Genomic DNA, 12,608 nt, shown 5'->3' on the forward strand with positions numbered 1-12,608 from the left:
AGAACAACAACCTTGCTCTGAATACGCAAGCACACAGCACAGTGAAGCACCACTTTCCAATAAACAGCCTCAATGCCAGACACATATTGGTCAGTTCTTAGAAAACTTCAGTTTTACAGTTTTTCTGTTCTTTATTGAAAAACCCTTATTTTTCTGCCTTGTTAAAGAAAGGTCATACTGAGTCTTGCATTAGTCTCAAAGCAAAGCATTTGGAAAGTCATGCAAAAAATGTTGAATAAAATTTTCATTTCTCAATGTACTTGAATGTGGATTAAATATACCTAAAAGCTGGTGTTTGAATTCAAGAATATAAAAAAGAGTTTATTATACTTTGTTATTGGGCGGATATGTATTTACAAACCCTAAAAAAAACATAATTTTCTTGTGCATTTCTGTTTTCAGTTTAGCTGTTGGGGCTTTAATTTTGTCCTTGTGGATATGCCTGAAACAGAATGGAAGGGAATTGTTCTTGCATTTTAAAGCCAATAGATGAGAAAGCCAATTCCACATCTGCATGAAAGGGAGAGCCAGCATGGCAGCGCTCGTCACCCTGAATGATGTTGTGCTGCATCTGATACCAAAAATTGGGCCATGTTAGGAGCACACACTGGGACACAGTTACATCTGCTCATTTTGGTTTCTGTGTGAATTTAGAAAAGTTGGAGAGCAAAAGTAGTACGTAAAAGCAGGGTGTTCTATTGGCATTTTAAAACGATTACTGTGTAAAATGGGTTTTGCGTCCTGCTGTGAAGTGTAACCAAAACCATTGTATTAATCAAGACATGAGTGCGTACAGTGATCCACTTGCTTTGTGCATTGTAAAAGTTTTCACACCTCTTAAACTTTTTCACATTTCTGTGACAGTACAATAAACTTCAGTGTGTTTTATTGGGATTTAAAACAGTAGACAAACCTATTGTGCATAATTATGAAAAAAAATTAACTTATTTTCTTACAAGTAAAAATCTGAAAAGTGCAGCATGCATTTATATTTAACCCATTTTACTCTGATTAAACTATATAAAGTCCATTGCTACTAATTGGCGTCATAAGCCACCAATTAGTGAATATCTATTTGTGGGGTTTAGTGTCAGCATAAATGCAGCTCTTCTGTGAAGGCTTCAGAAGTTTGTCAGAGCAAATCAGTGAGCAAACAGTATCAAGGCCAAGGAACACAGCAGAGGTCAGAGATAAAGTTGTGGAGAGGTTTAAAGCAATTGAGGCTCTAAAACAATATCACACCTTTTGAAAATGAAGTATTGTTTAATACATCATCCTAAGTAGGTAAGTATGTTTTTTTATACAGTACCTTTTAAAAATAGAAAAGCATGGGTCAACAGCAAGACATGGCAGCTCTGGAGGAGCTGCACAGATCGCCAGCTTAGTATGGAGAACTACTATTCACGTGCTCCACAAATCCGATGATATTTGAAGAAAAAAACGGTCGTTGAAAGAAAATCATAAGAGGTGCACATGATCTCAAACAGACTATTTTTACAGTAAGGCATGGTGATTCTTGCTGCACAAATGTGGTCCTTCAGAAGGGACAGGGAAGCTGTTCAGAATTAATGAGATGAATGCAGCTAAATACAGGGCAATCCTAGAACAAAAACAGGAGGTTCAAAAAAGAGACTGGCAGAGGTTTACCTTTAAACAGGACAACGGCCAAAAGCATATTGCCAGGGCTACAACCAAATTGTTTAGATCAAGGCATACTGAGGTAATAGAATAGAATAATAGAATACCCCAGTTAAAGTCCAAATGTAAATTCAGTTAAGGGTTTAAAGCAAGAAAATGAATGTAAACAGAGGCCTGCAATCCACTCTTACTGAGCTTGAACTATTTTGTAAAGACCAATGGGAAAAAATGTGCAAAGCTGGTTGACATTTTAATGCATAGAACATTTTTGCATTCTCATCTACAAATAGCATCTTTTTTTCAGCCATAAGAATACACGCAAAACAAGAAGCCATCTTTATAGAAACAAATCTGTTGTTCTTTCGCTCTGCACTATAACCCTGGCAAGAAATAAATAGAATCCATACTTCTTTTCCAAACACAGCAGAGCTTCTGAAAGATTTTACAAAAGGCATTTTTTTCTGACAAAGAGACACACCAACCTTGGAAGTTAGTTATACATGCTGCTCCCTCATTTGTGTTTGTGTTTCTTAAAGGATGTCCTTTTTATCAGGGTGACACAGTTTCCGGAGATCGTACAACTCTTTGTCTCAGCCAGTTTCAGGTGGTAGAGTGAGCCACTCCAATCAGCCCTACTCCACTCTGCTGCAAGATGCCTCTTTTGATATTATTGGCACAGCTTTGTGCTGCATTGTGAATGGGAACTAGGACACATATTGCACTCATTACCTTCTGAAAGTTATTATTACATATGAGTAGCAAACAATGCATAGCTTGAGAGCTCACATTTATATTGAAAACTGATCTAATGTTAGAACATACCAATCTGATCCATATAGATCCTCCTGTTTTTTACACTCTCAAGATAAGTGATACATTGCATTGTTTGATAAAATAACACACTGCAGATAGAAATGCAGAAAATAGATTAGTCAAATTATGTCAATCCTTACTTTGCTTATTGGGCTGTTTTCAGACGAAGAACAGAAAAGCTATATTTATTCTTAGTGCTTATAAAATAATAAAGCACATTGACTGTATGTATAATAATGTTATGTAGAACATTTATTTGTTGTTTTTCTTACTCTGATACATAGACATTAGTGAAAATTTAGAATAAACTCCATAATCCTAGTTGTGTCCTAGTTCTTATTGCACAGAATATTACACCCTTATGATATTCTGCTCTTTACAGGGTAACAGTCAGAACAGCATGCTATTTGTAGCTAGTCAATTAGTCTGGCTATCTGCTATGGTAGCCAGCTTTCAGTTGGCTCCTTAACAGACACGCCACTCTTAATAAAAAATGAAAGATGGTCCACATGTAGTTTAGACATCCGGTATATCTGTGTTTTCTATAATCAGAAAAATTTCCAAACACACAGATTACTCTTTCTTTTAAGGTAGAGAAAGGTGCAGTAGCCTTCTTTGAGGTAGCTGGCTTAAAGTGTACATACAGCTGAATAAGTTCTGGTTAATTCTACAATGTTGTGCTCTATTGATATAACTGTATTGTGGACACTTCTTACTGAATGACAGTTGACATATGTGCCCCTAAACCTAAGCTGTTGTGAAGGTGTTTCTTATCACATATGGGTATATCTAAAAACATGCAGTGCATGGGTCCAAATGCGAAGAAATGACGCTGGGGTACATATTATACCTTCCACTTTGTATAGTGTGTGGTTATTGAGTTGAAAGGTGTAAAATCTACAGCTGTACTACTTTGTTAGAAAATAGTAAGTTTCTGTGTTGTGACGTAATCACCTCCTTTTTTTTCTCAATTCCTAACGGTCACTTGAATGTCTTCGGCTGAAAGGTCAATGCTTTATGCAAAGTCAATGATTCATTGGGATGATTGGTTGCTGAATTAATCAGGAAACATGGTGTCCTTGTTGTGGCAAGCAGCCCATAATTTAATTGATTCCTCTTCAGTGCAAACGGAGTATTTTTATAGTGTAGCCTGAGATTAAGTAAAACAAAATGGCATCGTCAGTTTCATTGAAGTGAGCGTATGTATGGCAAGTGGCAAGATTGTGTCATGTTGGAGTTACACAGTTCTCTTTCAAACACTAAAACAACATGTTCACATTATTTATGCCAGCTTAAAAAAACATATAATGTGAAAAAGTTGATCACATAATTGGAATAATAGTAATTGACTTGCCCTCCCCTTCTCCTTTTTTACTTAGGGATGCTAATCAAACATGGCCTTTAGTGTCATTTAATTTACCAGCCACCATTTGTTTCGAGGCAGCGTTACCATCAGTAGCATCTCACAGTGCCCCATTGATCTTTGAATTTAGACATTAACACTGGGTAATGCATGTGTTTAACTGCTGTAATGTGCCTTGTTGCACAATATACTCTACATGCTCCACTGTCATTAGGATAACTGAAACTGGAACTGTTCTTGGAAATATATTTATGAACTGAAAAGATAAAGCAGGCTTTTATCTGTCTCTCATAGAGCTTGAACACTTGTTCTACAGATCCATTTTTTCAACTGATTTGGAGAACTTACTCACAGCAAAAAACCCAACTCCCCTTTCATATAAAATATGTAGATCTCTATTTTTTAGTAACCAGATGATGGTGTAAAGTGTTTTAATTTTTAAGGTTTCGGGCTTGTGTGTTCAGACCTAAGGCAGGATGCTGATACTATATAAGGGATATTATTCTATAGCTGGCCCTGTGCTCTGGTTTCCCACGGAGATTATGGAAACTCCACTGAAAATTTAACAAGAATCAATATCACAATTTTTAATGTATGGCCCAGGTATACTAATCTTTATGCTGACGGATCATTCAGTTTCTGAAAGATGCATCACCTTTGAACTTAAAAGCACTTTGCGTTCTCAGCAACACTTGTCATAGAGTTTCAGTCCATCTGACCCAGACCACAACTAGAGTATGCTAGATAAAAACTTAATTACTTGTGTGCATTGGACTCTGCAAACCTATAGATCTCTTAATTAATGTCTACAGGTTTCAAATAAATTTTAATCACTTGGCATAATCACAGATCCGAAAAGCACTGACTGCATGCTGACACTTGCTGTGCTTTTATTGGCATAAGGGCTGAGAGTTGCCGCTGTGATATTTATCTGGTTATTAAAATATATAGTAGTGCTTCTAGAGAATGTAATACTCTAATGTGCTGAAAAGGTACAAGGCATTGTTATTCTCAGGACATAAAACTTACAGTTGAAACCAGATGTTTGCATACTATATCAAAGGACACACCTTTTTTCACTGTTTGACATTATCACACTAAACCTTTCTGTTTTATGTCAGGATTACCAAAATGGTTTCTGTTTGCAAGAATAATGAAAGAATTTCTTAGAGAATTTCTTTTACATTCTTCAAAGTAAGATGTTCATATTCACTAAGATTGCCTTTAAATAAATTTGTAAATGCCAGATGAGGATGCCATGTAATTTTTTGGTTAACTGGTTAATTAACAACATTTGAGTTAAATAGAGGAGAAGGAAGGAGAAGGAGGCTGTGTTCCAGAGATAAACATGTATTGGTGCAAAATCTGTTTATCAACCGCTAAAGCAAAATACTGTAGAAAGATGCTTGCTAAAGCTGGTAAAAAAAAAAAAAAAAAAACATTTCATTACCCACATTGAAGGCCCCTCAGTGGGGAAGAAAAACTACTCCAAAAGGAAGGGTCGTGTTTTCTGTTTATTGTAATTTTTGTGATTTTAGGGGAAACATTTCTGATACTTGTGAGTTTTGTGATCTAATAATAAAAACATCATTGTCAGGCTGCATATAAGAAATATGAAGAAAAATAGTTTTGTTTGAGAAAACAGTCTACAAATTGATTCACACAGTGTCAAATAAATTAAGTCAGATAGCGTTTTTTAAACTTGGTAGAGTATTTAATGGTGCACAAAGGGTCAGAGTTATAACTAGAAGCTCAAGTATATACATACACCCCCACTAATATTTGGTTAAATGTCTCTTAGCAAGTTGAACCTTGACTACACACTTTTTGCAGCCATCCACAAGCTTCTGCCACAATTCAGATTAAATAGGTGTCCTGTCTTGAAGGCAGAATTGGTAGACTTCATTCAAATTGTTTGGAAACAGATTGTGTTGGTCTGAGATGGACAGTTAGGTGGTAGTATTTATTTTTTTTTTTTCAATCAATGTTCCGCAATGGGCCAGTACAACAAGCAACTAAACATACCTGCAGAATGATCCTGCAACCACTCTGCTTGAAAGTTCATACAATGTCCATAGCTTTAAAAGCCTCACCTTGATTCCTTCAACCATATTTCACCTCAGTCCTTGTCTTATGTTACCATTAAGCCTTTCTTCAAAGGACATTTTGCTTGTCCATGTGCGGAAGTGCAAAGTATGTCGAGTAAGCAGTCTCTTTACTTGTGCTTTAACAGTTGTCATTTAAAGGCAGGCTTGTGCTTTGGTAGTTCTAGTATTGCAGTTTATTTGAGCAGGAAGGTCATGTGGTTAAAAGTCTGACAAAATAGGGTGTTCAAAGAGGACAGTGATCCCAAAGCATCAAACCTGGCTTTAGAATAGATAGATCTAGGTAACATTACGTTTTGAAATAATCTCCCCAAAGCCCTGAACTTTATAGAAAATTAGGGGACTGTGCTTAAAACCTGGGTCTATGCCACAAAAACAACAAATTTCAATGAAAAAAAGGTTGAAGGAATAAAAAGGTTGAATATCCAGCCAGAACTATGCCAAGAGCTTTTTGATTACTACACAAAATCTGTGGTTTATGTGCAGTTTGATAAGAGACAGGGGCACTATATACATATGCCGTATAATAACAACCATATTCGATTAAGAGTAACCTTTATCCTGTTTTCTTATTATATTGAGCTCTGCTTTTGACCTTTCTTGTATTTCTATTAGGGCATCAGATAATGTTAAGGTTGAAGATAATCATTCAAAACATTTTATGAAACAGTTTGCACACAACTGTATTGGTGGTTGAAAGCAAACAAGATGAATTAATCTTACTTCATGACATAATTTTTAGTAGAATAAATCAATTTATCCCAACAAACACCTTTTTTATTCGTTAACTGGAAATGAAATGCTAACTTAAAGTGGACAACTACGCTGGTTCACTTAAGTGCAATAGCAGCTGGATTCAGACAAAGAAACACCCAGATTTATAGTGTCTACACACAATGAACATAAAAAAATATGTGTTTATCGAAGTGTGTCTGCTGCTGTTTCTCTTACAGGACTGGCTGAGTAGGTTTGGCTACCTACCGCCCCCGGATCCTGTGACCGGCCAGCTGCAGACCAAAGAGGCGTTGACCAATGCCATCAAAGCCATGCAAAAGTTTGGAGGGCTGAAAGAAACTGGAGTATTAGGTATACACACCTGAGTTCAGAAATATGCTGAACTGTGACAGTACATCTGTTTTACTATGAGACTGCTGAGTATATCAAACTAAGTTACAGAGGAACAAAACACAAGTGGTAAAATATAATGCAGTCCTAGCAATCAAAACATGGAGAGTAGCTTTAGAAGAATCTGAATCAAGATCTCCCAGGCATAACACTGAAAGGTAATATTTATTTGGGTTCTATTTACTAGGTAATATTACATTGCACAGCTGTCTGCTCACTACAGGACAGCTTGTAAACATAAATCACACTTGCTGTCACAGAGAAAGGGAGAGAGGAGAATGACAATACATCCACGTGCCTACTGTATGTGATTGATGATGCTTGTACGGGTGAAACAGAACAGTATATTGATTAGTGTGCATTCTCCTATTCTCTCCATGCACCACACTCATAATTCCCTGCAGTTCACATTGGCAGTCTTACTCACTCATTGGCACCACAACCCTCCACTGCAAACAGTGTAATTCGTTGTCTCCCACATATACGGTAATGGCGAGTAGATACAAGTAATTCTGAGTTGTAAAGGTTTGTGAAAAAAAAATAGATTTTTATTTGATTATTTGACAACACAATTTATGCATAATGTTGAAGTGGAAGGGAAAGGTTACATGGTGTTCAAAATGTTTTACAAATATAAATCTGAAAAGTATGACATCTACAACCAACCTTTGCTGCAATTACAGATGCGAGTTTGTGTAAAAGGTTTTGAATAGTCAGACTGAATGGAGAACATCTGTGGACATCAAGTCCTGCCACAGATTCCCATTTGGATTTAGTTTAGGACTTTTACTGTTCTGGCACACATAGCTCTTTCCATCTGACCAGAGCACCTTCTTCCACATGTTTGCTCTGTCCATGTACATGGCTTGTGGCAAACTGAAAACATAACTTTTTTCCTAATAATGCTACTTTCTTGCCACCCTCTCATAAAGACCAGAATTCTGGAGTGCTTGCATCCTAGTTGTCCTATTAACAGATTCTTCCACCTGAGCTGTGGATCTCTGCAGTGTTGCCATTGGCCTCTTGCCTGCTTCCCTGATTAATGCTCTCCTGGCCTGTCAGTTTAGGAGCACAGCCATGTCCCTGTAGGTTTGCAGTTGTAACATACTCTTTCCATTTTTGTTTGGTGGATTAGACCATGCTCTGTGAGTTTTTTAGAGATATAAATAATATTTTCCAACATAACGCTGCTTGAAACTTCTTCACAACTTTTTGCTTGACCTGTCTAGTGTGATCCTGGGTCTTCACAATGCTATTAGTTTACTAATGTTCTCTAAGAAACCTCTGAGGCCTTCACAGAACAGATGAGATTAAAAAAACAGTACAAGTAACAGTTTTTCCTGTATCTGAAAGCAACTGATTACACTGGATTTATTTTAGGAGTATCAGAGCTAAGTAAAACTGCATGCCAAGTTTTAAATTTGACCAAAAAATAAATAAAACTATTTATCATTTTCCTTCCACTTCACACTTATGTGATACTTCATGCTGGCCTATCACATACAATCCCTAAAAACTACACTAAAGTTGTTGGTTGTAATGTGACAATATGTGAAAAATTTAAGGGGTATGAACAACTTTGCAAGGCACTGTGAACAGAGGTTATAACATTATTATCATGGCATGCGATTTTAGTTTTTAACTTTTTGCTCTCACCTTTACGGTCCTCCAGACCAAGCCACACTAGGTCTAATGAAAACCCCCAGATGCTCTCTGCCAGATGTCTCTGATCCCAACATGATGACGGGGCGCAGGAAACGAAGCTTGAACACACAGAACAAATGGAATAAGAGACATCTGTCGTGGAGGTAGGAACATTTTTTCACAAACTTTACATGAAACCTGCAGATCATTGAAACCCATAATTATCCTTTAATAGTAACTGAGGGGCTACAAGCAGAGGAAAATTGGATCTCTTGCTCTTAGAAAGACCTTAATATATTTTTGAACTGACTACCTTATTGCTGCTTAGCAACTTTAAATTTGATTTAAAATTTGCAGTTAATCATTTATTATCATTCAGATATTTGCCCCCAACCTACTGCATGCACTCACAAAACATATACATCACAAACGCTGAGTAAAGGAAAGCAAGACAGCTATTTATGCTTTTCACAGTGGGTGTTTATGTACTTGTTCCATACAGTGATGATTAATCAAGATAAGAAACTTCACTAATTAGTTTCTGAAAGTAAATGTTTAGTTTACCTGTAAGTATCTCAGCTTCCACTGTTTTATTGCTTCCAAATAAAACTAAGATTGGCAGAGACGGGTGTGGAATCATTTAGATTTTCTTTTGTTTTGTTTTGTTCGGGTTTCCTTTCTGTATTTGTTTATTTTCAGGTTGTGGTACTTTGATACAAACATAATTTTGAGGTCTTCATGTTATCAAAGTAAACTAATGTTTATACAGAGGATGTATGTAATGTTTGTCTTCTGTATAAGCTCAAATGCAATGTTGTCAGTTCTGTGTGTGTCTTGTCTGCAAAACTGGAAATGTTTTTGGTTTACTGAGTTTATTGTCATCTGGAGTGCCTGTGGAGTCCCACAGTAACACACCTGCTAAAAAAACACAGTGCCTTCCAAAAGATTTTATAGACTCTTTTGTAAACGGGAAGGCATTTGTGACCTGGAGAGGCCACAAGTACCCTGGTACAAATCCCACAGCCTGCAACTCTGGGCAAGACCCTTAGCCCCTGAATGCTCCTTGGGTGCTGTACAATGGCATCCCACTGCTCCCTACAGGATTGGTTAAATGCAGATCTACATATGTTAGAGCCTGGAAATCCAAGATGGTAAAGGCAGGAGATCCAAGATGGGGCCGCTGATGCCAGCCTCAGAGCGTGGCACTCTCATTGTCTGCATGTTTTTCTGTTTTTGTGGTGCTTTCTGCCACCATTACGTGGTGTCTTTCATCAGAAAAGAACTTCTAAACATCAGACAGTCTTTTCATGGCATTTTTTCACCATTTACTGATGAAAGCTTCACAGAGATCCTGGCCAGCGGAGCGGTGGCTCTCTATGGTTTATACCGCCGGAGATGGCGGAGAGGGAAGAGAGCTGGTGTGTTTGTGAAGCTCTGACAGCGGGGACTATGCTCGCCTTCAAACTACCTAGCAAATGTGTGTTCCCTGGCCAACAAGATGGACGAACTGCTTCTCCTCACCTCCAAAAACTCAGACCGCCACGGATCTGCCACCCTCAGCTTTACTGAAATCTGGCTGAGTGAGAACACCCCGGTCTGCGCAATTCTGATACCGGGCTTTGAGCTGTTGAGCAGACCGCAACGCGGAGAAAAAGCGAGGACGTGGAATCTGCTTTTATATAAACAAAGGTTGGTGCAGAGATACGAAAGTGTTGAGGAAGACATGTAGTCCTGACCTGGAGTCATTCTTCATGAACTGTAAACCCTTTTATTCACAGAGGGAGTTCTCCTTATATGTTCTGGTTGGCGCTTACATACCACCTCAAGGTTCCACTTCAGATGCTAAAAAACATCTGGCTGAGCTGATAACAGACTTGGAGTAAAAACATCCAGATTCTCTCATCATTGTTCTTGGAGACTTTAACAGTGCAAACCTCTCCAATGAACCTCCCAAATACAGACAGCACATTAAGTGTCCCACCAGGGATAAAAACACTCTGAACCACTGCTAAACAACTTTAAAGGATGCATATCCTGTTGTCACCATGGGTGGTTTGAGACTTTCTGACCACTCTCTGTTCCACCTCATCCCCACCTACAAGCAGCAATTAAAAACTTCCAAACCTTTGGTTTGGACTGCTAAGACGTGGACTGATGAGTCACAGCAGATGTTACAGGCCTACTGTGACTTGTGATTGGACTGTTTTTGAAACGTCAGCCACTGATTAAACCAACTTACTGAGGGAGTGACATCAAACATCAGTTTCTGTGAGGACATGTATGTGCAGACCAAGACCCTTTGCAGACACAATAACAATAAATCTTGGTTCACTCCTCATCTGAGGCTGCTGCGCAGGTATAAGGCAGAGGCTCACAGCAGTGGGGACTGGGCCGTGTATAAGCAGGCCAGGAACAAACTGACCAAGGAGATCAAAGCAGCGAAAGGAAGCTTCAGTGAAAAGCTAAAGAAAAGCTTCTCAGATGGAGATGCTTCTGCTGTTTGGAATGGTTTGTAAAACCTGACAGGAGCCATTCCCCCAACCCTGAGCAGAATCCTCACCTGGCAAATCAGTTAAATGGCTTCTACTGCAGGTATGAAAAGCAACAGTTCACACCTCAATCCAAGTCCTCCACATCCCATTCAGACACAGATTCTTGCCATACACCTTCCACCCCCTACCTTCAGACCCCGTGCCTACATTTAGGATATCAGAGAATGTAAATACGACCTTTCAGCACCTGATAACAAAGAAGGCCTCAGGACCTGATGTATCCCCATCTGCCTGAAAACCTGGACTGACTAACTGCCGTCCATCTTCACTGAGATCTGCAAAAAGTCACTGAAGCTGTGTGAGATTCCCTCCTGCTTCAAACGTTCCACCATCATCCCAGTACCAAAGAAAAGGATTACAGGATTAAATGACTTCAGGCCTGTCGCCCTAACGTCTGTGGTCATGAAATCCTTTGAGCGACTGCTGTTGAAGCACCTGAAGGACATCACAGGCCGCCTGCTGGACCCCCTGCCATTTGCCTACCAGGCAAACAGGTCGGCAGATGATGGAGTCAACTTGGGACTACACTTCATCCTGCAACACGTCTGCCATCCAGGGATGTACACCAGGATCCTGTTTTTGGACTCAAGGCAACTCAAGAAGTACAACCTTTCACAGGAGCTGTTGGTCATCTTCTACACTGTCATAATTCATTCTATCCTGTCCTCGTCCATCTCAGTGTGGTTTGGCTCATCCACAAAACAGGACAGGTCCAGACTGCAACGAATAATCAGGTCTGCAGAGAGGATCATCAGGGCTGACTTTCCCTCTATCCAGGACTTATACAGGTCTATGGTCAGGAAAAGGGTCATTCCTTGCGGAAACATCACAGCCCAACTGTTTATGCCAAGCCAGTTTTATCAAGCCTGTTTTGCCTAAGTTTGTCCATGCCTGCATCTGCAACTACCTGTCTGCCTGCAAGTTTCTTTTTGGTTATTAAATCTTTTTTCAACTCACCACGCCATGTTGCTTCCTGCTTGTCTGTATTCTGGGGTCCTCTACCATACCAGCCGTGACAGCTTTAAACCTTCCTCAGAATACTTAAAAATGTTGCTTTGTGTCTACTTTGCGTTGATCTATCATATAAATTCCCAACAAATACATGGTGGTTTCCGGTTATAATAAAACAATGTGTGAAAGAGTTCAGTTGGTATGATTACAGTGGCAAGACACTGGAAATATTTTGACATTTATGTTCATAAGCAAGTTGGACGCTTATGTAAGTTTGTACCTGAACAGCTGATTAACAAGCTCACAGGCAGGGGTGAATAAACTAGGAGATGGTTTCCTGTAAGTTAATGCTTCTCCCAGCTTGTGTAATATGTGTCCACTCATGCTGCACAAATCTGTGTATAGAAATACACATGT

General features: G+C 38.8%; 1 protein-coding gene across 2 annotated transcripts in view; it reads left to right on the plus strand.

Moving 5' to 3' along the window:
• The window catches only part of mmp17a (matrix metallopeptidase 17a), a 159,527-nt gene that overhangs the window by 81,003 nt on the left and 65,916 nt on the right, over positions 1-12,608 (plus strand). For both annotated transcript variants that reach the window (XM_047372004.1, XM_047372005.1), the window contains exons 3-4: positions 6,873-7,005; positions 8,717-8,852. In XM_047372004.1, the coding sequence (XP_047227960.1) occupies positions 6,873-7,005; positions 8,717-8,852 (269 nt within the window). The remainder of the gene's footprint in view (positions 1-6,872; positions 7,006-8,716; positions 8,853-12,608) is intronic.

The sequence above is a fragment of the Girardinichthys multiradiatus genome, chromosome 8, assembly GCF_021462225.1.
Source record: "Girardinichthys multiradiatus isolate DD_20200921_A chromosome 8, DD_fGirMul_XY1, whole genome shotgun sequence".
NCBI lineage: Eukaryota > Metazoa > Chordata > Actinopteri > Cyprinodontiformes > Goodeidae > Girardinichthys > Girardinichthys multiradiatus.